Source organism: Atta colombica, unplaced genomic scaffold, assembly GCF_001594045.1.
Source record: "Atta colombica isolate Treedump-2 unplaced genomic scaffold, Acol1.0 scaffold20, whole genome shotgun sequence".
In the NCBI taxonomy this organism is placed as follows: Eukaryota; Metazoa; Arthropoda; class Insecta; order Hymenoptera; family Formicidae; genus Atta; species Atta colombica.
Genome location: NW_017259294.1, coordinates 106,500 through 133,146, shown reverse-complemented (window position 1 = coordinate 133,146; position 26,647 = coordinate 106,500). Strand labels below are relative to the sequence as shown.

At 30.4% G+C, this 26,647-nt stretch overlaps 1 protein-coding gene across 1 annotated transcript in view; it reads left to right on the top strand.

Annotated features, from left to right (window-relative positions):
- Window positions 1–26,647, top strand: part of LOC108687088 (cilia- and flagella-associated protein 58-like) — a 383,240-nt gene that overhangs the window by 272,037 nt on the left and 84,556 nt on the right. The window contains exon 12 of the mRNA XM_018192691.1: window positions 13,126–13,380. Coding sequence (XP_018048180.1) covers window positions 13,126–13,380 — 255 coding nt within the window. The remainder of the gene's footprint in view (window positions 1–13,125; window positions 13,381–26,647) is intronic.

Here is a 26,647-nt window from a genome sequence, read left to right as displayed (position 1 = left end):
TAATTAATTAAATTATAAAAACAATATTATCAAATACTGAAAAAGATATTTTTATTTTATTTATATTTTTAAATAATAAGAAGCAAATAAAATTTTAAACGATGTTTATAAGTAATTTCTAGAAGTATTAAATAGAAAGAAGTATAAAATAGATATTTAATTTAGTCATAACTATATAAGTTTTCATTAAAATGTATAATATATGATCGTAGCATTTCCTAGTTATATTTTTCCCTTTACAGATAATGGAGGATACAACTCGGCGACTACGTCAAAGAAATTTTCTATCCTTTCGCTTTTAGTATGAGCGCGTTTAAATAGAAATTCGCACAAATATTCCTCTCGCGTTTCATATCTTGGGATATTTGCGCGAACTTCTCTCCAAACACGTTCAATATTCTGTGTATGGGCGCCTGTAAATAAAAAATATTTTAATACTTCATTATAATGTATACTTCATTATAATATGTTGAATTAGAATAAATCGTAAAAATCTTTGTTTTTTCTTTTACTGTATCTGGATCGATGAAATTGTAAGTATGATTCACTGTTAAATGTTGGAAGTCCTCATTGTTTAAACAATTATAAGACTTCCAACAATCCGAAATAATTGTTGTTCCTGGCATGATCCATTATTTGATACATGCCAGGAAAGTTTCTTCAGATCGATCCTCTACCGATACAATAAAAATTTTCTTCGACTCTCGCTCCTCCAAATATTCAATTACTTTTCAATCGTTGTATTTACGGTGGCCAATTTTTGATTCGTCTAATTCAACAATTCGTTCTGGATTTCTAAGTATATTGGTCTGTTTGTCGACCCAGTACAGACCTGTTGATGTATAAAATTCTCATTAATAATATTAAATATGTATTATTAATGTACAATATTAAATTATATTACCTCGCGACAAAAGCTAAACCAATCTACAACCGTAACGGAAGAAACGCCGAGTTCCTCTTCTTGTCGAGGAGGACGTAACATTAGGAAAAATGCTACAATTTTATAGAATTTTTCAACGCTTAAATTGCTAATTTAACCAAGTCTCGATTTTTGCACTTTTCACGAAATAACATTCTTTGTGAACTCGTTTCTTCTTTGATCCACTTGTTAAAATATATCTTTTTCATCATTGAAAAAATAATGTTTCCTTGTTAATATGTAATTGATTTCTACACTTTTCGCAATTAATAGTTGAAGGTAACACACACATGTTGAAGTAAAAATTAATTTATTTCTATCACCAATTAATTGAATAAACTCGCAAATATGCATTGTTAATATGTGACTACACAACAATGCTAGTGCTTCACTTATTTTAAATTTCGAAAAATAATACAGTCACATACGCATCAAACTAAAGTACGGATCTTGTTCTTTTTTTAAGTTCTGAACTGGAGTACATTAGTACAATAAGTTAGAGTGAGATAGCAATGACTGTAATTTGTCTCACTCTATTTTATTGCATTATTTCTTTGAAAAGAACAAATCTTACGTATACGTAGCGCTGCAGCGAGTATGACATTCACTCGAAATGACAGACCTTAACCTTTAAAATCTTGAATTTTAACGCTTAATATCTCGGTTCACAAGGCCGACTGCCGCATTTTTTTGCTAACCGCATTCTTTCATTTTAAGTGAAAACGCATCAGATAAATGTATTTTCATTAAGATTTTAGGTGCTATTCTAAATAATTATCATTTTAATATTGTTCTTAATATTGTTTTAATATATAAAATATTTCATACGTATAATTTTATACAAAACGAAACTGTTTTGGAAATTGTAGCGAAGCTACGCATAGCGTTTATATATGTAAATAAAAATATTATATATTATATTACATTTATTATATATCACATTATATTGGGTTATCCGGAAAGTTCGTGCCGACTAATCTATATAATTTAATAAATGTATACTAAAATTTAAATTTTCTGCGTTTCAATTTTCCTTCAACATCGGCACGAACTTCCAGACAACCCAATATTACATGAAATTGATACATATTTTAAATATATCTGTCGACTTGTATCTCCAATGTTTGTTTTGAAACATGTAATAATATGTATAAATTATATAAATCTTTATTCAGCAATAAGAAAAACCAACGTCGACTTATGATTTACTCCCCTAAGCATCAATTTAAATCTACTTCATTCTTAACATGGTGCCCTGAAATACTTTATGATTAGACATTTGGGATTATTTTTCTGTTCTCCAATAAACCACTTCTCATCGCAAACACTGCATTATTAACTTAACCTTTCGCTTATATTTTATTATCTGTGTAAGAAAAACGGACCATAAAGTATATTTTCTTATTGGCAAGTGTAAAAGCAATTACAATACTTCTTCAAAACTGCAACTTATTTGATAAATTAAAGGCTTCGATTTCCGACTTTTTTCAATTAAGGAATTTGGAATATTTCAGAAATTTCATTGATCAAAACTGAGGTTACGTCAGTTGGTTGTCAAATACAATTTATTAACACTACAATATATTCATGATCGCTGATGCAATATCCGATCCAATCGTGAATGTAAAAAATAACTAAGAACGAAACATAGCCTTCTAAAATCGAACTCCAGACATTTGTGCAACGCATTGTACATATTATATTAAGAGGTTTTTTTTGGAATATTTTTAATGATTTTTAATTTTTAATTGCTGTATTATAATATTTCAGTAATGGTTTTTAACAAATTTCAAAGAGATGTGCTAAAAATGATTACCGAAATATTGGAGCACAAATAAGTTTCTGCTGTTTGCAAAAGACGGAGCCACTAATAAACTATAGTTAAAATTGTTTGATATAAAACGACATATCATAAGATTGGACAGCCGGCAACACCATAACCTTGAAATATTACCGATTTTGTATCAGCATCTTTTATTTTTTTGTACGAAAATGTCGAGTTTTGAGCCGAATAAACGTCATTTGCGGGAACTTTTGATTTACTTCTTTAATTTGAAGAAATCTGCAGCTGAGGCTCATAGATTGCTTGTAGAAGCATATGGTGATGCTGCCTTAAGTGAGAGAAGTTGTCGTGAGTGGTTTCAAAAGTTTAAGAATGGTGAATTTGACGTCGAAGACAAAGAACGTAGCGGAAGGCCGACAGTGTACGAAAACGCAGAATTGAAAGCATTATTGGATGAAGATTCGTGCCAAACGCAAAAAGAATTTGCACTTACATTAAGAGTGACTCAACAAACAATTTCATATCGTTTGAAATCATTGGGAATGATTCAAAAGCAAAAGAATTGGGTTCCATATGAACTGAAGCCGAGAAACGTTGAATGCCGATTTTTCACATGTGAAATGCTGTTTGCCAGGCATAAACGAAAGGGTTTTTTGCATCGTATAATTACTGATGAAAAATCCACTACAATAACCTAAAGAAGAGGAAATCATGGGGACCACCTGGCCATACTTCAACATTGACAGCCAAGTCTTCATATTCATGGAAAATTCATGGAATATTCATGGAAAAAAACTCATGTTGTGTATTTGGTGGGACAGCTTGTATTATGAGTTGCTCAAACGAACGAGACCATTACTGGGGCTCTCTACCGAACACAATTGATGAGATTGAGCCGAGCACTCAAGGAAAAACGCTACCAAGGAAACCCACTACTACTCCAGGCATGACAAAATTATTCTTCTGCATGATAATGCTCGACCACATGTTGCGGCGTCGGTCACCTACTTGGAAACACACAAATGGGAAGTTTTACCCCTCCCGCCGTATTCTCCAGACATGCTCCTTCCGACTACCACTTGTTCCGATCGATGACGCATGGCCTGTCTGAACAGCACTTCACATCATATGAAGATATCAAAAATTGTATCGATGATTGGATAGCCTCAAAAGATGAAGTGTTCTTCCGACACAGTATCCACATGCTACCAGAAAGATGGGAAAAAGTAGTGGCTAGCGATGGCCATTACATTGAATAAAACATTATGTACCGCTCTTTCACAAGAAATGCTTAATTTTTGATTAAAAACGGCGGAAACTTATTTGTACTCCCAATATTATTTTTATTTGGCATCATTGAAGAAATTCCATAAGCTTCTCACATTGAATGCATTCAGCAGACTCATTTGAGTACTTACTGCTGTTTTATATATATATATATATATATATATTCTTCTATATCGGAAAGTCTGATTGGATGATCTAGAAGAGTATCAATAACAGCGAACGTTCAGTCAGCTATTCAGTACATTATGATATATTACAATAAGTACAGTTTTTATGAATTGTTAAAATATGCATGATATAAAACATTCGGAGGCCTGAAAAGTATTATCAAAAAAGGTTGGGAATCTCCAGGAGACATGCCAATTTGATTTGCGTATTTCTTTTTGTAAGACTGCTAGACGTTTTCTTCTTATGAGTAGTGTGTCCCTCTCATGCTGGACTACGAACTTATCCCTTTAGCATGAAATATTGCAGTAATATTGCAGCAATATTACAAAAATACACAATATTACAAAAATTGCAATGACATTGCTGCACTACTGAAATTATAATATTTTATTACAAATATTGTTACAATATTGCAAAATAATGTAATTTTAATTTTGTAGAAAATATTGCACTATATTGTAGCGATATTACAATTCAATAAATAAGTATGCGATCTCGCCACGAAAGGATACGCTTCTTTTAAGGAGAAAATATACAGAATTTTTATAAAATAGAGTACGTGAGTATAGTCAAATAGACAAGTCTCCTAAAAATTTTCAAATTTTTTTGGATGTGCTTTCTAGCCGAATATGTTTTTATCGTATGTGTTTTGGAATATAATGGTAAGCTCACACAATAATAATATGTTATTAATATAAATGGAATAATTATTGGAATATTACAATTATTGAAATATTATATTATTTTATAGCAACATATATGTCATATATCTCTAAATCTAATCTACCGACTTGTAACACTGCAACAATAAATTGCAATATTTTCCACAAAATATTTTTTAATACTGTTGCAATATATTTAATGAGATATAAAAATTTCAATATTACAGCAATATTGTTGCAATACTTCATACTGTAGGAATAGTCATATTACATAATAAAAGCAAATATGCATTTTACATTTGTATGACAACAAGATATTACCCATATTCTTATTATGCAAATGTTCCTTGAATAGTGTATGTCGACAGGAAGTAGAATTTTGAATCATTACGTTTTGAATCATTACCTACTGCTGTTGCTTTGCACTATATCTTCAGAAAATGTATGGCTAATATTGTTTGTTAAAATAAAATCCTGTGTACGTATTAAAATTGAATCATCAAGATACAATGAATTGTCTGTAAGTTTTTTATTTTGTATCAAAGATTGTTTCAAAGGAAACGTAATGTCTTCTTGAACAGTTTTCTCAGCATAGTTCGCAAGGCTTCCTATAAATAAATTGGAAGAGATAGATTTAAGAGATATTGATAATGACATAGATTTTAAGGGGTTTTTTAGAGTTATATTTAACAAAGTTGATAATTTTGGAAGTCTTTTAATTTTAGAAATAGTAATTTCTTTTGCTTTTTGAATTGTTTCCTTTAATTCCATTAGGTTCGCGTGAGAAGATGACTTCTTTCTTTGAGTTGTTAATTTTTTTCTCCTGTAGCTTTTCCTCTTCAATTAGCTTAGTGCTAGTGCTCTGTTTAATTGTATTGAGATTCAAATCAGCATCACAAGTCTTAGTTTCGAAAGTAACGGTAGGATGAGCAGGGATGCTGATCTTCGCAATTTTTAATGGTATGTTAGAATCATTATCTGATGATGAAATTTGCTAAATCTTTTTCTTTCTCTTTCCACGACTCATATTTTGCTCTACCTCAATTTCATAATTAGAATCAATTAAAAAATCAGAAAGAGTATTTTGATAAATATCTGAATCAAGAAAAAATTGTTATAATTTCAAATGAATGAACATATTCTTATTCAATAATTGTGATTAATATTTACGAGAAAACAAAATAAAACCTTACTATAGAATCTTTTCACTTGTATATATTAGATGTGGGAAAAAGTTCGTGGCGTTTTTCCCATTACATCTAATGGGAAAAACGCCACGAACTTTTTCCCATACCTAATATTTTAGCCAATCAATCTTAAAAGATCCTCACGTTGTATGATAGATTTTGAATCAGGAGGCCAATATGTTATTGTACACATATCATCATCAATATTTAAACAGATTTTGTCAAATGTATATATCTGAATCCTCATTTATTGATAGAAATTTAAATATAATAAACTGATTAAATATAATAAACTGTAAACAAAATTAACAAATATATTCGTAAATATATAATACACTATGTACTATAAATGTGTTTCATTTAATATTGTATGATGCTGTGTATGCTTCTTTATTCCAATGAAGTTTTGTGTGAAGTAATAAATAATTATCATTGGAATTAAATAGCATTTGAACATCGCTAAAAAAATATGCTATTTTCTTTTCTTGAAGCTGAGAAACATAAATAATATCCAATTCAGGAGAAGGTAGTGGATATATATAAAAATCCTTATGTTTTTGAAATTTGCAACTAACAAAAAATAGAGTTCGATGATAAACAAGATTCTTTAACAAAATGATATCATCATTTGACGTTTTAAAATAGAAATTTTTTTCTAGTCTAAAAACAACAATATCAATGGCAACCTTATGATATTGTGTCCCACGAATGATTTCAATGTGATGTTTTAAAGAAAGCATATGATTAAATTTAAATAAGAACAATTTCAATCTTCTCCTTTCTTTGCATAACTATCTGCTATAGTGGTTTATAGCCTGACTTCAGAGACATCTTTTACATCTTTAGATTTTCGTAACGAAAAGCACTGAAGTCATCTTTAATACCATGCTCTTCACATTCCTTCACATTAAGTGAGTGAATACACATTGTACACTACAAAACTTTTCTCATAAACAGCTACTGAGTGAGAAATAAACATTTCAATGAATTTTTGAGCAAGATGTAGATGAGAAAAGTGAAATTAGCCATAATGCAAGCAGTACTGTGTAAAAGAAGAAAATGTTTGTAAATGTTTATCATGTATTAAATCCTTAAAAGCAATGTATGACATCATCATACAAGAGTATGCGACAAAATTCCGTGGCCTTGAAATGGAAATTATTTAGAGATCTTGGTTTCCGATTAAAATCTTGGAGACAGAATTCCCTAAGAGATACAAAGACCTCTGATATACGATTAATGATATTTCCATGCACTAACCACAAACAACCAAAAATAAATTAGTCTTTTAAATACACCACTATATAAAAGACGCATTGCGTCAAGGCGGAATTGTGATACAAGCCCAGTTCCCAATCTTTTCAATGGTGACGTTTCTACGTGATGATGTTCAGGTTATTTATTCAGATTTTTGAAAGATTCCTCTATACGTAAGGAAAATAATTCTATGATTATGTAATCTCCAATGATAGTGCACTTTTCACAAACTACATAACCTAACCTGAATATCCTTTACAACATTTAATAAATGCCCTTGCAAGAGCATCCAAAATATAATTTCTAATCATAACTTCATAATTGTTGCCTTCATACTCATAGCCGTTATGAAATAACTTTTTTAATTCAGTCATACTTTTCTAAATATTCCTCAACATTGAGAATCGCTTTTCCCACGATAAATAGCAATAATAAAGGGCTCATTTAAAGTACCAACAAGATACCTAAAATTGGGTAAAATTTTGTTTTTGAACTTTTAAAAAGGAGAAAATCGTCAATATTAATATCAATTATAAATATCATAAATTTGCAAATATTCTTGTAATAACATCTGATTTAAATTAATTCTAATATTCTTATATCACATTTCTCCTCTACTTACAAACTCATTTATTTCTAAATTAATATTACTTTTCAGAAGTGACTTGTGACTTTTAGACATATTAGGAAAACCTACACTAAGACGATAAATCATCAACTTTTAACATGGAAAGGGCACCTGTCTCAGAACTCATGTTCCTAATGCCTTAATAACATTGTTCTGTTTCAGCAACATTTTTAAGAACTGTCATATTTTCAGCTTCACTTTTCGCAGACTCAAAACTATCGTCACTTGATATACTTTGCACATCATTTTCAACATGAACATCTTCAATTTGTTCTTGATCGTATCATCACAATTATTTTCTGCAATATCATATTCCTCGCTAAAATATGAAAAACAAGCTTCTGTCTCTTTGGGATTAGATGACGTTTCATATTCTAAATTACTGTCTGATGACTGTATGTAGATCTTATTGATTCTCATGAACAATTAATCTGTTTTAAATTAAACTTTTATAGCTGTTTTTTTAATTTTTCTCTACAGTTTCCTTTTTACAGACGTCGAAAAGATCTTTAAAAAATACATTATGGAACTGAGGTCAGAGAAATATTTCTTGAAAGAATGCAGCTATCTTACCAAGAGAGGTTAACCTCAAAAATAGTAATAACTGATAAAACTAGAACTTTTCTTCCATTGCTGAATAATCTGTCAGAACTTATCACAGATATAACAATCCAGATTCGCACACACATCCAATAAAATGTAACCGAATTAACGGCTTCTCAGGCTTCTGCCACTCAACAACCTGCATGGACATGAAACAGTCGCTTGTCGCGCAATAAAAGTTGGAACGTGGTCTGATGACCATTTGATTAATAAATAAATATAAATAAATTAAAAAATTTTATTATTATGAGTGCAGTTCGCATAACGCTTATATTTCGATAAATCAATTAAATTCAGCCATTTCGAAATTTATTTGAAGACCGAATTACATTTTTTAATTAATACTTGAAAATAATAAAATTACGATAATTTGTAAATTTTTCAGTATAAACCAACTATTTAATCATTGAACTTACAAATAATTTTTAAACTATGTTTTATATATCAAGAGAAAATCAATTAAAGAAAATAATATTACGATAATAATATAATTAGTCTTTAAACGAAGTACAAGGAAATAGTAATGTAATTAGTAGGTCACATCGAGAGCGATTTACCAAAATTTCGTTATGCACATTTGGAGAGCACATAAATAAGTGAACATTTTAAGCATGTAATTAATTCGCTGTCTGTGTGTAGTAACTAGTACTTTAGTCTTGTAAGGTGAGGATGGATGATCACTTCGAGATGATTGACCGGTTAAAATAAGTACCAAACTTTTTGTGCATATTTTGAAAGCACAAAAGTGGAAGAACAATTTGAGCTTATAATTCGCTATTTGTATTTTAGTGCTTTATTGTTGTACAGATGTTATATGGAATTTTATTGGCATGTATCTTTTAAAACGTCAAGTTACATTAATTTCAATTTATTATTTTAAAAGCACATTAAAAAAACACTTAATTGTACTACACTAATTTTTTAATTCTATAATTTAAAGAAGAAGTTGCTTAATGTTAAGTCAACATCTCCATCTTCAATTGTTATTTTCTACTAAACCATTCAAACACAAAAATTAGCAATAGAACATATAATAATATAAAAAGTTCTTAATTCTGGCATACGTGCCATTTTAATTTTTTGGAGAGTGCTTAACAGATATATGGGATCTATAATCTTTAACGACATTGATAATCAAAGATGCCTTAATCATCAAGTAGAGCCTTTTTGGCTATTTAAGTGCATAAAATCAAAATATGTGAACGCAGATGGAATTGAACCCGTATTTAGAGCATTAAGCAATCACTCGACGCAACAAGCGAGCACCATATCTAATAAAAATATCAGTTTTAATATAAGTCATATTCGAACATTTCTTTATTTAATAATTTAAAGACAGCATTTATATTAATCGCGATTTAACCAGATAATGCAATTGGAGCTAATTTCAAATCAAACTTTTCTCTAAATTTGAATCAGTGAATAGTCACTAATTACCCAGTGACATACTTGACACTAATAATTAGTAAAGTTCAACTAAAAAAAGGAAGAATCTTTAAGCATTATTATATAATTAAAATACTGATATTTGCACTGATACTTTAATTTCAATTTTTCAATACCATTCATTTAATTTAAGCGCTAAAACAAGGTTAGTTAGATCACATAATAAAAATTAGCTAAGTTAGGAATTTCACATTTAATCCACTGATTACTAGTAACATACTTGGCACTGATATCAATGATTATCCATTGATTCAGATTTAAAGAGTTTATTTATAGAAATGCTTCTCAAACCGCAATTAAATAAATTCAATTAATTCAAACTTTAATTTAAACATCTAAAATGAAAAATTATCATAGGCCGATCTACGAATGCAAATGTATGTAATTTGAACTTTTTACATTTGAAAATACATAGTGATATCTAGATGACTCCGACTAGTAATTGAAATTAAAGATTGGATCAAATAACATAATAAAATAAAAACGGGCAATTAAGAGCCTTAAAACGCGGTAATTGGTGCGCATATACAAGTATATTTTGACAGTATCTACTAACCTATTATATAAAATAAAATAAATAACTGAACGTTTCGACTATATTCAAGCGATCTTCAGCAATCTTCATAGAAAAATTGTTCATATTCGCATGTTCAACAATGTAGTAACAATACGTGTGCAATAAGTAAGTCTATACAGATTCCCATGTCTGTAAGTAATCATCAATTAGTTGATAAGCTAAGTGTGAGCTAAATCAAACATAATCATTAACAAGAATATTATTGGAAAAAAGGAATAAAAACTATAAAGAGACCTACTGCAACCCATAATTGCACAATATTATAATAAAACATAATTTGAAATCAAAAAGATAAAATAAAATAATCTCTTAAAAGCGACATAGCGTTCGTAGAATCAAAGAAAAGTCGACTGAGGTAAGAGAACATTGGGAAGGAGGGAAACAAATAAAGTTGTCAAAAATCATCGGATTGAAAAATAATCTAGATAGTCGTTTAAGTATTCCAATTAAAATTTATTGATTATGTTCGTGTAAGCATGGTGTAAGAACTCAGTGTCTGATTTCAAATTTTAGGCCATTTTTCTGAATTTTAATATGAAGCATTTCAGATACTAATTTTTTCCCAATATATCTCTCATTATCCAAAATTTTATATTCAGATTGCAATCTATGTTCAGAAATGACAGACAAATTATCATTCTTTTTATTGATGTCATTTTTACGTTCATTTATTCTTTAATTTTCGGTCTGTCTGTCCAATATAAGAAGCATTGCAATTTTTACACTTAATTACTTACATCCCGGACATGGGAATCTGTATAGACTTATTTATTGCACACGTATTGCTACTATATTGTTGAACATGCGAATGTGAACAATTTTTTTATTGGATATTGCTGAAGATGGCTTGAATACAGCCGAAACGTTCAGTTATTTATTTTATTTTATGTAATAGATCAGTAGATATTATCAAAATATATTTGTATGTGTGCACCAATTACTAAGGCTTTTTAAGGCTTTTAATTGTCCGTTTTTTATTTTATGTTATTTGTTGTTAATATTTCAAGAGCCAATTTAAACTTGTAATGAAGATTGGATATTTGAAGTAGGAGAACTATAGTAACTGTTAATAATTGTAAGTTTATGCCGCTAGTAAAAGCTGGTAGGAGCTATTGTATGCTCATTTTTTAAATAATAATGTTTATTGCATAGCAACATTTGCAAGAAGAAACATATCCTGTGACACTAGAATGTAGAATAAACATAATTTTTTAAATAAAAAAACAATCTTACAATTGATAAATTTATTAATCATAATGACGGAATTTATTGATCAGATCTTAGTTTAAGAGTAACAGGAAATGCCAGTATTTGCAGTCTGCAAAACATAGAGCAGGCTTCTCCTACACGTTTCTTGCGAATTGAACTGTTCTTGCGAATTGTTTCTTCATTTGAAAGTTTCGTTGAGCAAGACAGAGAACGAACAAAAGGAACACTCGCTAAAATTTTGCTCAATTCACCGAATTACTAGAATAACTATTTCCTCCAAATTCCTATCACATATTCAAAGCATGGGGATTGGAGGAAATAGTCTAGCAAGCAAGGGTTTGTTTCGTGGCGCTGCGTGGCACGTATGGTAAGTACTTGCCAAGCAATATCTCTTTTTATCACTTTCTCTCTCTTTCCCTTTTTTACAAAAAAGAAAACTTCTTTTATTAATAAAAACTTTGGTAATTATGTACATGTTTTAATGATCTTTACATATGTAACTTGACCTTTACATGTTGTAACTTTGCCTTAACAACTACATGGCGGTCTCTTATAGTTTTTGAGATATTTAGAGTGCAATTTTAGTATCAGCGCCTACGACTTTCTATGCGAAGCAAAATCCATCCCATTTTCTTCCCTGCCACGGAATGTAGGTCTTTCCGCGAAGCGAGATTCACACCATCTCCCCTGCCTGTCTAGGGACGTCCGCCATATAATACTAAAGTTATACTTTAGTATTAAAGTTATATTTTAATCCTAAGTATCTCAAAAAAAACTACAAGACACTGCTATTTAGTTGTTAAGGCAAAGTTATTCAAGATTTGACGAAATATGTCAATGTCAAGGACATTGGGGCTAAGTCCTCTATAGTAAATAATTATCAAAACTTCTTTTTTTCACAGTCACCATTTATTCATTATAAAATGTTTGCTACAAAACGGGGTTTCTATGCAAAAAAAAATTGTGTTCTTACAATTCCCTGTAATTGAAATAATTTTAAGCTCTATGTTCAATAGGCATAATAGTATGAAGATAGGTAATTTCAAATGTTTCTTAAAAAAATTTTTATCTAGTGACATTTCTTTGAATTTTCTATATACAAATTAGATATGATTTTTTTCTGAAACACATATGCCTACATATATACTTATGTCATAGATCTTGAATAAAATATTACATATCTTGAGGAGAAAATGCCGTTTTAATACGAAATGCTTATTGTTAATAATATTCAAATGTAAATATGTACTAATACAATTTTTAGTTTTTATAAAATATGTGCCGGTTTGATTTGCCAAACTTGAAACATATAACTGCAATATTATTTACCACATCTGAAGTAGATAGCATTTTTGTCTGAAATGTATATGTATATATGAATGTTTATATGCCATAGGTCTTGAATAGAACATTACAATGTGGCGAGAAGCAATACAATCAAAGATTAGAAGATATTCGGTTACTCAAGTTCGAAGTGAATAGACTTAGAACTGAGAAAATGTTACTAGCAAAAAATATCTTTAACGTTAGCGATTTGCGCCAAGAAGTTTTTCATCTAAATCGTAACCTAACAAAAGAAATGCTTAAAGTCACTGCACTTGAAGAGGAAATTCAAACTCCATTAAATATACACAGATGGCGAAAACTCGAAGTAAGTTTACTTTTTAAAAAAAAGTTTAAGTAGCTGTATAAGACAGAAAGTATCAAATTTATAAGTTATATGACAAACTGATAATTTTTATACTTCACATAAGTAAACATTTTAATAAACAAAAAATGAATTTTAAATAAGCAGTAAAATTTATTAAAAAGTATTAAGGTATGGAGTAATACAAAGTTAGTAAAGTTATTTTAGAAAAATAATCCATTATAGTTACCATTTTTTTTTTAAATAATTCGTTATCATTATATGTTATAAAATGGATTAAAGTTGACCTAAATTCTAAGAATGTTTACTGCTTATAATAATGCTCAACAGACAACAAACTCTCACAGATTTACAGGAAATGCAGATAACTTTAGTCAGAAAATACAACTTGTTTATAATTCATTTTTTTGATAGATGAATTAAAGTATCTATAGATAACTATTTCAATAAATATAAAAATATGATCTTACTGCTACCATTTATGTATTTTAAACTAAAATTGTTTAAAATCCGATAAGTATATTTATATATACTTAGAAATCTATACTAGATATCATTCAATAATGTATAGAGTGTTATTGTATAAGTTACCATTCCTTTTCATCTCGTAATAATAAACAGAAATAGACTAATAAATATGATTTCAAATTAAATGTTCTAATAAAATTTTATTCCCATATAACATTGATTGTTGCGATAAGTTTTCAGAAAAATTTTAATCCTACACATTTCATGTGCAACAATTCGGAAATAATTCTTCAATATGTCACATGAAATATTACAACAGAAATATTTCTAAAATCTACTGTATGCAATAAATTTAAAAAATCATCCTAAATAGAATAAAAAAACATCATGATATAAAAGTGATGCTAAAACGACTCCAAAATGCTTACTAAAGTTTTTAATCAATCATGATTCAGTTTAATGTCATTTTGATGATTTGTTATCGTGACTTATGTTCTATCTTAATTACAAAAAACTTTGTGTATTTGAATAATGATGTTGTGTGAAAACTGCAAGTGTTAGTAATTTTTTAATAATGTCTATATATAAAGATGTCTCAGAATTCGCGTACCGCCAATAACCAATGTATTTTCCGTGAAATTTTAAGACGAAAAGTTCTGTACCAAAAAACGATCTGTTAAATAGAATTTGAATGGTGAGATATTAAAGTTGACGAATGAGTGCGCATGAAATTTTCGTGGTCAGGATCGACACAACTGAAACTGGCGCGAAGTATTTCAGACACTTGTGATAGCATGTTTTCCTTTTTGCATTTAATTTAACTGATTAAAGTTAAAAATTATTGTATTTAAAATACAATTGTATTTTTGTTTTGAAAGTATCAAAATTGTTTAAAACATCCGTAAATTGTTTAAAAACATTAAAAATTGTTTGTAAAACGTTAATATTGTTTAACGAATATTAAAAAGGTTTAAGTACGTGTAAATATCAAAATTATATAAGCAATGTTACAATTATTTAAAAAAGTTTATTATTGGTTTATTATTGGTTTAAAAATAAAAAAATTTAAATAATTCGTAAATCTTTAAATAACTCATAAAAATGTAAAAAGGGTTTCAAAATTCTGCAATTTGATTTTAAAATCCCAAAAATAATCAATATAATTTTAAGATTGTTTAAAAAAACTTATCATTGCTACAAAAACTTAAAAATTAATTAAAATATAACATATAAATAGATTCTAGAATTCTAGAAACTCAAAATTGTTTAAAATACATTAAAATAGTTTACAAAAGTCAAAAATTGTTATAAAATTCTGTAAATTCTTCTATTGCTTCAAAAATCGAAAAATTACATAAAATACCTTAAAATTGCTTTAAAAGTTTTAAATTATTATTAAAATCTGCAATTCATTATTAAAAAATACTAAAAATCTAACTAAAATATTAAAAATACTAAAAATTTTATTAAATATTAAAATCGTTTTGTTATAATAAAGCAATAATAAATTTTTTTAATAATTGTAGCGTTGCTTATATAATTTTGATATTTGTTGAATCTTTTTAATATTTAATATTAATGTTTTATAAATTTTATAACGTTTATAACGATTTATTGTTTTTAAATAATTTGTTTTAAATAATTTGTTTAAAATTTTCAGTTAAAACGAATTGATGTATTTATTTCAAACAATTCTTAATTAGTTAAATTAAAAGAGGTAATGAGAAACATGCTTTGGGACAATGCAAGTCTGAAATATCTCACGCCAGTTCGATTATGTAAAATCCTGATTACGCGAATTCCACGCGCACCCATTTGTCAACTTAAATATCTCTCCATTTAAATTTTACTTTTCGAATTACTCTTTGATACAGAACTTTTCATCTTAGAATTTCACGGAGAATATACGATGATAATCGGCGGTACACGAGTTCTGAGACATCCGTATACACACACACACGCATGTACGCATGCGCGAACACACATTGTATTATATATACAGAGTGTGTTAAAAGTCTAGAAATGGGAATATCTTGAAAGCAGAGGAAAATGTTTCAAACAAAAGTAGGATTAAAAAAGACTTATTTACTGATCTGCTTAACCTAGGTGACGTCGCCAAGGTCAGGTCAATGTCAAATTGATTTTTTTTAATAGAATACCATATTTTACCATATTTGACAAAATCTAATATCTGGTGTCAAGAATTTTTCGAAACACTATAATAAATATTCTTGAGGTTTCTACGAGTGCTTCCTATATAAAAATTATGCTTTATGGGTTTTTCTCCGTGTTCAAATCCATTCTTGGAATGCCAACATTTTCGTGAATCTTGCAATCCTTCATCAGAACGAGAAGCAGCCCGATACTGAGCTATTCCTCCAGGTAATTCCTTTTATATTACACTTGTTGGAGTAGTAAGGGGAAAGAAGAGAATTGTGGGGAAGAGAGAGAGATAGGGGAAATTTGTCTTCAATAACCGGGAGAATGGTTTTCCATATTTTATTTATGTTGTAGCCATTATCTCTATTTATATTGTTAGGGTTTTTGTATCTCTATGGCTTCTCTATACTTTCTCTATACTTTCTTGGAAGGTATGATGTAATGTTGACTATTGTGGTCGTTTTATTAAACAGTATTTGATGTCCTGTTTCGATGTGTTCTGATAATGCTGACTGCGTGGCATGTTTTAACCTAACATCACGTTAATGTTCTTTTATCCATAAGACCATTCTTTCGGTTTCTCCAATGTATACTTGCCCGCAGAAACAAGATATTTTGTATACTTCTGCGGAGCTGAGTGGAGATCTTTAGAATTTCTTAAAATTTGTCTTATCTTTTTGAGTAGTTTGAAGATAGTTTGGATAGAAGATATTGCATTTGTTTAATATCCTATCTACAATCCAATCTATTGTTCCTTTGATATAGAGAATGGATAGGATCTTTTTGTTTGGTTGTTTGTCAGAGACCGTTGTTTTGTTTGCATGTTTATTGATTATTTTGATTATCTTTAATATCTTTCGTGTCCGTTTTTCTGTAAAGCTAGTTTTAGATGGTTCTATCTATAGACATTCTTTGTCAGCGATGGTGAAAGCTTTATGTACAAGTGAGTTGATTACAGATTGTTTTTGTGCTGGGTAGTGATGCGACTCGGCATATAGATATCTATCTATATTGGTTTTTTGTACACTTGATGGCCTAAAGTACCGTTAGCTTTCTTAGAGACAAAAACATCTAGGAAAGGGAGTTTTCCACTTTCCTCTATGTCTATAGTGAAGTGGATTTTTGGATGTTGATTGTTTAGGAAAATAAGGAATTTAAGGAGGAATTTAAGAAGTTTGACTTTGCCGTGTCTCCATATCACGAATGTGTCATCTACATAACGGAATCAAACTTCTGATTTTTCTGAGGACTTCTTTCTCAAAATGCTCCATGAAGATATTGACAATTACAAGAGAAATAAGAAAGCCCTTTGCCACTCCTAAAGTTGTTCATAAAATTGGTTGTTATAGGAGAAGCCATCTTTACCGCTATTTCCCACAACCTCTCATGATATGGAGCTCTGAAGTGTCACCTGATTCCCTTACTGGCAACGAGCTCAATGAACTTCTTTTGTATTTCTTGATTTTGGAGGAGTCAATTTTTTTAACTCACATTCGATTCCCACGAAGTTGAGACTATTGTCCGAAAATACGATGGACAGCTCCTTCTGATTATAAAATATTTGAACGTGTTTAAGAATGTCTCCGAGGATAAGTCAACGGCCAACTTCATATGGCTTTAGTGACTATACACACAAAGATTACTATGTAACATTTTATTAACTTGATATTTCTTCGGGCTCCTTTTTTATGATAGAATGGACCTGCATAATCAATACCGCACTCGTCAAATGCTCTGGCCAGTACCTTTACTTCCGACGATGGTAGATTGCCATGATGGAAGTAGGGCTTGGAACACTTTGAAAACAGACCACGCATTTCCGGACTATTTGTCGAACTACATCTCGCGCCGAGATAAGTCAATACTTGACGTAGCAAGAATGGCCTGTGCACCGGCATGGAGATGCCTTTCATGTTCACCTTACAATTAATTGGAAAAATGGATGATGACCTGGAAACAATATAGGATTTTGCAGCGAAGAATTGACTTTATGCCTTAAGACGTCTTCCTATCCTTAAAATTCCCGCTTCATCTATGAAAGAATTTAGTTTTAATGCGACTCTTTTTGTTTACAAAGTCCTATTTGGCTAGCGATTTCAGCTCTTTAGCAAAGTATGTACTCTGTATGAGTTTCACCAAGAAAATTACCTAAGCTTACTCTTCAGGCGTAATGGGCTCAATCACATTCAATGACATTTTTAAAAGGTGCTTGCGGATCTTTAATCGCGATTCTTGCCTTTCTCGCATTTTTTGAGAATCTGGTGGTATAACTCGGATGAGCTTAGTTAATCTAGAGTATCGTGTAAAAATATCAAAATCTTAGCTAGTTGTCGCGATAGCCTTGGCTTTTCTTGCCGGCACATCTTCAGGACTGACATTGAGTGAATTTTGTGGTCAACTTTCCCTGTTCTGAATTAATCAGAATGGCCTTGCCCAGATCTTCAAAATTGTTAAAGCTTTGGGCATAATATCTATAGATAGGGAGTCCGAAGGATTATGTTGACTACTAACGTGGTGCCAATATTGAACTGGCGTTAGTTGCTAGATTTCCCCTATTCGATTAGTTACAAAATGACGTCCATGAGCGACAACAAGATTGAAGCCACGCTAAGATAGTAGAATCCGTCCACAGCCAAATTGCATATATCCTGCATGACAAACAACTTGAGATCTTGTGCATCAACTGCGCCAATAACAAAGCCGCGCATAGCTCTAATCGGTAGCGATATGCTTTTTAACAGTGCTACTCTAGATTTGGTATACAACAAGCTTTCTATTGATTGAGATTATTCAAGTAGATACAATCTCCATATGTATATTCACTCGCGTCCGAAAAGCTGTGTAGCACCAAACGTGCATGCTGCATAGTTGATATGACGAATCTTAGTATGCTTATATCTTTCAAGTCCTGCAGCTCGAATTCATACCACTTCTATTTCGTATCGCAACTTAATGGAATAGATTCATCCCAATCCGATTTGAGTTTTCAGAGTTCCTGAATAAATATTTTATCTATTACTGGACTTAACAAACCAAGAAAATAAAAAATTAATGCTATGCACCAAAATGTTTCTTTTAGTGAGCTTTTCTAATAATAAAAAATGACTGATGAGAGAAAATTTAAACGAGTCCAATAAGCAATCCCATGTAAGGCCCAAAGCTTCAGTTTCTGTGCCTTTGTGATTGGCTCGTAGGTCTTTAACAAAATTATCTTTTTAAAAAGAGTAAAAAAAGAAAATGTGCTTCTCGAATAAAACCTAAATTAATAAATAATCCAATTAATAAATAAAGATAAACTTATAATGGCTCAATAATAATAAATAAAAATGAATAATAGAAGGGCCAAGAGCCAACATTTTTTTCGTATATTTAGATTCTTAAGAACACATACGTTTCGATCTACTTATCAGGTCACCCTCAGTATATACAGTGTCGATAAATTAACGCAAATTTAATAAACATTATAAAACAGTTAAATATAATTTATGCAAATTATAGTTACGCAAAGTAGTGGATCTATTTCTTACATGTCTGTTTTCAGTCAATGCAATTTCCGTCTTGTCATCTTCATAGTTACATTCTTCTATTACATTGGTCGCAAATTTATCTTAATGATAATAAAATTAATTGAATATGTAAAGTTATTCCATAAAATTGTGCAAGTATACATAAATTATAAAAATTAAAATGACAATGAATGAATGGTCGTTATATTCGAGATTCTTATATATAAATCCTTTTTTAACTGACAACTATATTGAAACATGATAAATAAAATCACTGGATTATTTGGCTAAATCTTTAGATTGAGTTAGAGATTTGATATTAACATATACCTCTAAAATTTAGCCAGAATAATCCAGTGATTAAAACAATGCATCAAATTAATTTAACAAAGAAAAACAGAAGAATATAATTATGAAGATGACAAGACGGAAATCATTGCATTGTTGCAACTGAAAACAGATATGAAGAAATCCATCATTTTGCGTACAACTATTGGGTTGTTCAAAAAGTCATTGCATTTATTCCAATAGATGGCGTTGTCTACGTTTATTTGTATGCGAGCGTGACATGAATGTCAAATGTTTACGCGTATTTTATTGTTGACACTCAACCTAAAAATAAAAAAAAAAACGCGATTCGGTCGAGTTTTGTGCTTGCATTTCGAACATGGAGAATTTTGAAGAGCATATTCGCCATATTCTGTTTTATTATTTCAAAAAAGGGAAGAAAGCAACTGAAGCAAGGGAAAAATTACATCGAGTTTACGACAGAAATGTTGTCAAAAAACACCAGTGCCAAAACCGATTCACCTGATTCCGTGATGGTGATTTTTCAGTCAAAGACGCTCATCGCTCCGGTCTTTCAAGATTGACGATGAAATGAAAGAATGAAATGCATTGGTGCAAGCAAATAAGCATAACGATTCGGGAGCTTGCTACCGCTCTAAAAGTGTCCGTTGGAAGTGTTCATGGCCATTTGAAATCGCTAGGCTTCATAAAGAAGCTCGATGTTTGGATACCGCATGAGTTGAAAGAAATTCATCTGACAAATCGCATAAGCGTCTGCGATCAATTCATCAAACGCAAAGAAAACGATCCGTTCTTGAAGCGTATGATCACGGGCGACGAAAAATGGATTGTTTACAACAATGTCTGAAAAAGAAGTTGGAATAGGCGAGGTGAAGCACCGGAAAGGGAAGCAAAGACGGAGATCCACCGAAAGAAGGTAATGCTATCAATGCTGTGGTGGGATTGGAAGAGATTAGTCTTCTATGAGCTACTTCCAAAGAATAAAACGATTCCGATGTCTATTGTGAACAGCTGCAGAAATTAAATGATGCCATCGCACAAAAACGTCCCGAGCTAATCAATCGTAAGGGTGTGGTGTTTCACTACGACAATGCGAGATCACACAAAAGTTTGGTCACTTGCAAAAATTGTTGCAACATAGTTGGGATGTGTTACCACATCTATCGTATAGCTCAGACCTTGCACCATCAGACTTCCGTCTCTTTCGTTCCTTGCAAAACTCCTTGAATGGTAAAACATTTGCTTCTGAAGACCTCATCAAACAGCACCTAGACAAATTTCTCGCAGAGAAGGATGGGAAGTTTATGAACGTGGTATTATGAAGTTGCCCGGGAAATGGCAGAAGGTCATCGAACAAAACGGCCAATATATCATTGATTAATGAAAATTAATCATTACGTATATCAGGTATATTAAATATACCTGAAAATCAAATGAAAAAAACGCAATGACTTTTTGAACAACTCAATATAATTTGCAAAAATTATTATATATAATTGTATTTAACCGTTTTATAATTTTTATTAAATTTGTATTAATTTATGGACATGTATACACTGAGAATGACCTGACAAATAAGTCGAAACATATGTGTTCTTAAGAATCTAAATATATAAAAAAAATTTTTGCTTTTAACTCTTCTGTTATTCATTTTTGCCAATTAATAGTTTTAATTTTTCTTCAAAGATATTCTTATTGAAACTCTTTTATTCTAAGTAATAGACTTTAATTCTCTCTCAAAAATTACTACTCCTCGAAAAAATTAATATGTATCATTCGTAAAAAGATTTGATATCAATAATTGGCGCGAAGTTAAATGTAATTCAGATATTAAATTAAATAATATCAACTTTAATGATATGTATCATTCGTATAAAAGATTTGATATCAATAACAGGCCAACTTAAATCTCATACCAAATTAAGTAAAGAATATAATTCATAATTGCGTTATCTTGTCCATTCAAATGTTATCACAAAATTAAAGAAGAAAACACTTGGCGCTAGATCACGATGTAACTGTGCTAAAAACATATTGGGTTGAAACAATAAGAGCTTCAATAAGAATATCTTTGAAGAAAAATTAAAAACTACTATTAATTGGTTAGATACTTAGGTTTTATTCGAGAAGCACATTTTCTTTTAGCTTTTTTTACTTTTTTTAAAAAAGTAATTTTGTACTGATATCATGCATTTTATAGTGACGAACATTCCTATAAATTTACTTTATATAAGAATATCCTTGAAGAAGAATTAAGATTACTATTGGCAGTACAAATAAATTTCCGCCGTTTTTAATAAAAAATTAAGCATTTATTATGAAAGAACGGTACAATGTTTTATTCAAAGTAATGGCTAGCCACTACTTTTTCCCATCGCTAGCCACTACTTTTTCCCATCTTTCTGGTAGCATGTGGATACCGCGTCGGAAGAACGCTTCATCTTTTGAGGCTATCCAATCATCGATACAAATTTTGATATCTTCATATGATGCTCAGACAGGCCATACGTCGATCGGAACAAGTGATCGGCACAAGTCGGTAGGAGCAATGTCTGGATACGGCGGGTGGGGTAGAATTTCCCATTTGAATGTTTCTAAGTAGGTTTTGACCGGCGCCGCAACATGTGGTCGAGCATTATCATGCAGGAGAATAATTTTGTCATGCGTGGAATAGTAGTGAGCGCGTTTTTCCTTGAGTGCTCGGTTCAATCTCATCAATTGTGTTCAGTAGAGAGCTCCAGTAATGGTCTCGTTCGGTTTGAGCAACTCATAATACACGACATCAAGCTGATCCCACCAAATACACAACATGAGTTTTTTTCCATGAATATTCGGCTTGGCTATTGATGTTGAAACCAATTGATTCTCATGATTTCCTCTTCTTTGGTTATCGTAGTGGATTTATTTTTCATCACCAGACTATACGATGCAAAAAACCCTTTCGTTTATGCCTGACAAGCAGCATTTCACATGTGAAAAATCGGCGTTCAACGTTTCTCGGTTTCAGTTCATATGGAACCCAATTCCCTTGCTTTTGAAATTCCCAATGATTTCAAACGATATGAACTTGTTTGTTGAGTCACTTCTAATGTAAGTGCAAGTTCTTTTTGCGTTTGGCACGAATCTTCATCCAATAATGCTTTCAATTCCGCGTCTTCGTACACTTTCGGCTTTCCGTTACATTCTTTGTCTTCGACGTCAAATTCACCGTTCTTAAACTTTTGAAACCACTCACGACAACTTCTCTCACTTAAGGCACTTAAGCATATGCTTCTACAAGCAATTTATGAGCCTCAGCTGCAGATTTCTTCAAATTTAAGAAGTAAATCAAAAGTTCCCGCAAATGATGCTTATTCGGCTCAAAACTCGACATTTTCGTACAAAAAAAAATATATGCTATATACAAAATTGCTAATATTTCAAAGTTATGATGTTGCCGGATATCCAATATTACGATATGTCGTTTTACATCAAACAATTTTAATTATAGTTTATTAGTGGCGCCGTCTTTTGCAAACGGCGGAAACTTATTTGTACTCCCAATATTAATTGGATTAGACACTTAAGTTTTATTGGAGAAGCACATTCTCATATTCTTAGCACCCTTTTTTACCTTGTAGTAGAGGTTTTACTTTTTTATTTGTTCTATATATACGAGAAGAATCATTGGCGTCGCAATTTCTGATTGGTGATACTCCTACCCAATTAAAGCAGCTATATTGTGCCCACAGTGGAGAACTATCATATATTTCCTTTCTACAACTGTCTACAGCTAAACTGGTACATACACATGACTAAAATATACAAAAATAGATATGCTTTTTATGTGACATTTGTAATTGCATTATTTAATCGCTACATTATTCAACAAGAAAACACAAAAAAAACATTAATACTTGCTCCTCATCCTGACGGAGGATTATGATTATGATTATTATAAGTTAATTATGATTATTATGGAGTAATAAACAGAGTATGACAGAACTCGTCAACTAGAACGGGCCAAACATGGCGATGCTGAATATGTGCTAGAGATGGTAGTGGGGATGAATGATGTCGCTTCTCTTATATATAAAACTTTAGTTGTACTGATTATTTTAACTTCCAATATTGTATTTTTATTAATAATTATCTATAAACTCTTAAAATCTGTACATATAAAATGGGCCTCTCGAGATTGATAGACAAATCATCATTGTCTCTCATCATTTGCCACTATGTGCAATGCATGGATTGAAAAGAAAGAGACCAAACTGGAGGATAAAAATGGGCTCCAAACATGGCGTCAGAACACGTATGGAAAATCGGGATGCGATTTTAGTGACGTTGCAAAAAAAGTTGGAAGTATATATCATATGCAATAACAATAATTATATTAGGACTCGAATTTTAAACAATACAAAAAGATGAATATAATATAGTAAGCTAAGAGAGTCAGCAATGATAAACGGCGTAATTATTTAGTAAATAATTAATAATCAGATGTTAGATTGATGTCTTCTTTATTTTAAACGTTTCGACACTCTTTGGAGTCTTCCTTTTCAGCAAGAATGATACAAGTATAATTAGTTCACATGTCCATAATATTTAAGTCACTCGCATAGTAAACATTAAGGCAAATTGACAAAGCAGCGTTGTTAATCTGACATTTTTCTAATAATCTGACAGAATAATATATGCGTAAATTTAAATGACTTACCATCACAAAACATAAAGCATTGCACTGAAGCTTTGTTGAACATATTAAAACTTAAAAAGCAGAAAAAGATCTTAAAAATAGAAATATTAAAATCAAATATAAAGATCACATTTTTAGAATACATGTCCGTGTACGACATGTCACTCAGATATGAACTATTCTCGAAATAAGAGATATATAGTAAACATTAAGGCAAATTTGCAATTATGAAGAACAAAGTGCATGTATATTGTTATTAAGTTAAATCGATAAAACCACAATAAATTATTATATAATAATTAAAACCTGTCAAAATTATTAGAATTGTAAAATAAAGAATTACATAATAAAAAAAAAATAAAAAGAAAAAATTTAATATAAAACATGTTTCGTTAAAATTGTTACATTTTCATCATAATAAAACTTTTATCAAATTAAGTTAATAAACTATAAATCTAAACAAATTACTACATAAATCAAAAGAAATTTGCATCACTGCATGATGCAGTCCTTCTGTATCTTAAATTAAGACCATTCTTTTGCATGTGTATGAATGCTATTTCCGAAATCAATCTTTTGTTCAAAAATTTCTCTTTATCTAAAATTTGATTGATTCTCCCAATTGAAGTCATGTAAAAATACAATACAATGTTCAGTAATTACAGAGTGAGTGTCAGTTCCAATTTATATGTCTACGATGTTCAAATATTCTGCCGGAAAGTTTCCTGCATGTTTGTCTCACATAAAATGCATCGTAATCTTTACAATAAATCTTATAGACTACATTTTTATTGTTGAATTTTGGAAGAGCGTCTTTTTGTACTTTTATGAATCTATTTAATTTGTTATTGCTGAAAAACGCTAATTTTATGTTGGTGTCTTTACAAATCGACGAAGATTTCTCTGACGAGAGAATAAATATATGCTTAGCTTAGGTACACAATTACTAATCGTATTTTTTCCAGAATAGTTGTTGATTTTTTATATAATTCCATCTATTAGCCACACTCTCAATCGCCAAATCTAATGGAATGTTAGTAAATAGAGAGATGACGTCAAGAGAAATTAAAAAATAATTAGTTTCCAACTGCCTCACTCTTAACTTCTGTACAAGATGAAAATTGTTTTTCGATTTAAAGGTTTAAGTGAATTTTCAGAATAGAAATAATATTTTGAAAAATGAAGCTAATGAATATAGAAAAATGAATATAGAAAAATATATTCAATTGAATATATTATGATCCTAAAGAGATAATTAGGTTTATGCACTTTTGGAAGTGCATATGCATGAGATAAGTTATCTTCGCTACATGATATTTTATTGTACATATTATTTGAAATGTAATTTTTATTTTTCCAATGTGATAAAGTTCGTGGAACTTTTTTTGTGATATTGATATTTTTATTTATGACTTTGGTATTGATCCGGATTATCAAGCATTTCTTTGACCTTCGAAATGTAAGTATTTTTGTTTAGAGTCATAGTGATACTTCCCTTGTCTGCCTTCGTGAAAATAATGTCTGGATTATTAGCGCAAAATTGTTTTGTGTATCGTACTAGTTGAGTTAATCGTTTACTGATTATGTTATTTTGAACAAAGATGATAAATAATTTTTCAATATCGATGTGATACAATTCGTAATATTTAAATTATTACTAGGCTTAATTTTCTTAAAATTATTTTCTCTAATAAACTTTAATAATTTTTTTTTTTATTAAATGAAGGTAACGCGAAGTTTCCCATAATTGTAACAAATATTGAATTTTTTCAGGAATTGTAAAGCCAGATAAATTTGAACCAACCATTTTTGATAATTTTTTTAAATAATGACTTTGATGTTGTTCCAATAAATTCAATAAGATCTATTTTAATGTTAAAATGATTGTTAGAACGACAAGAATTACCATCGTGGACAAACAACTGAAATAGGAATATTAGGATCTAACTCATGGTGATAGAGGGGGGCACGGGGTGCGGGGACTACTCATTGGAGCGGAGGAAAGGCGCGGGAGTACTCGTAGTGGGAAGGAAGAAAGTGCGGAGAAGATGGGGCAGTATACATAAACATAGAACTCCGGTCTATTGATTATGTAAACATGATGACATTCCGCTATTTTTTTCGTCCCAAAATGCGTCACGATACTATA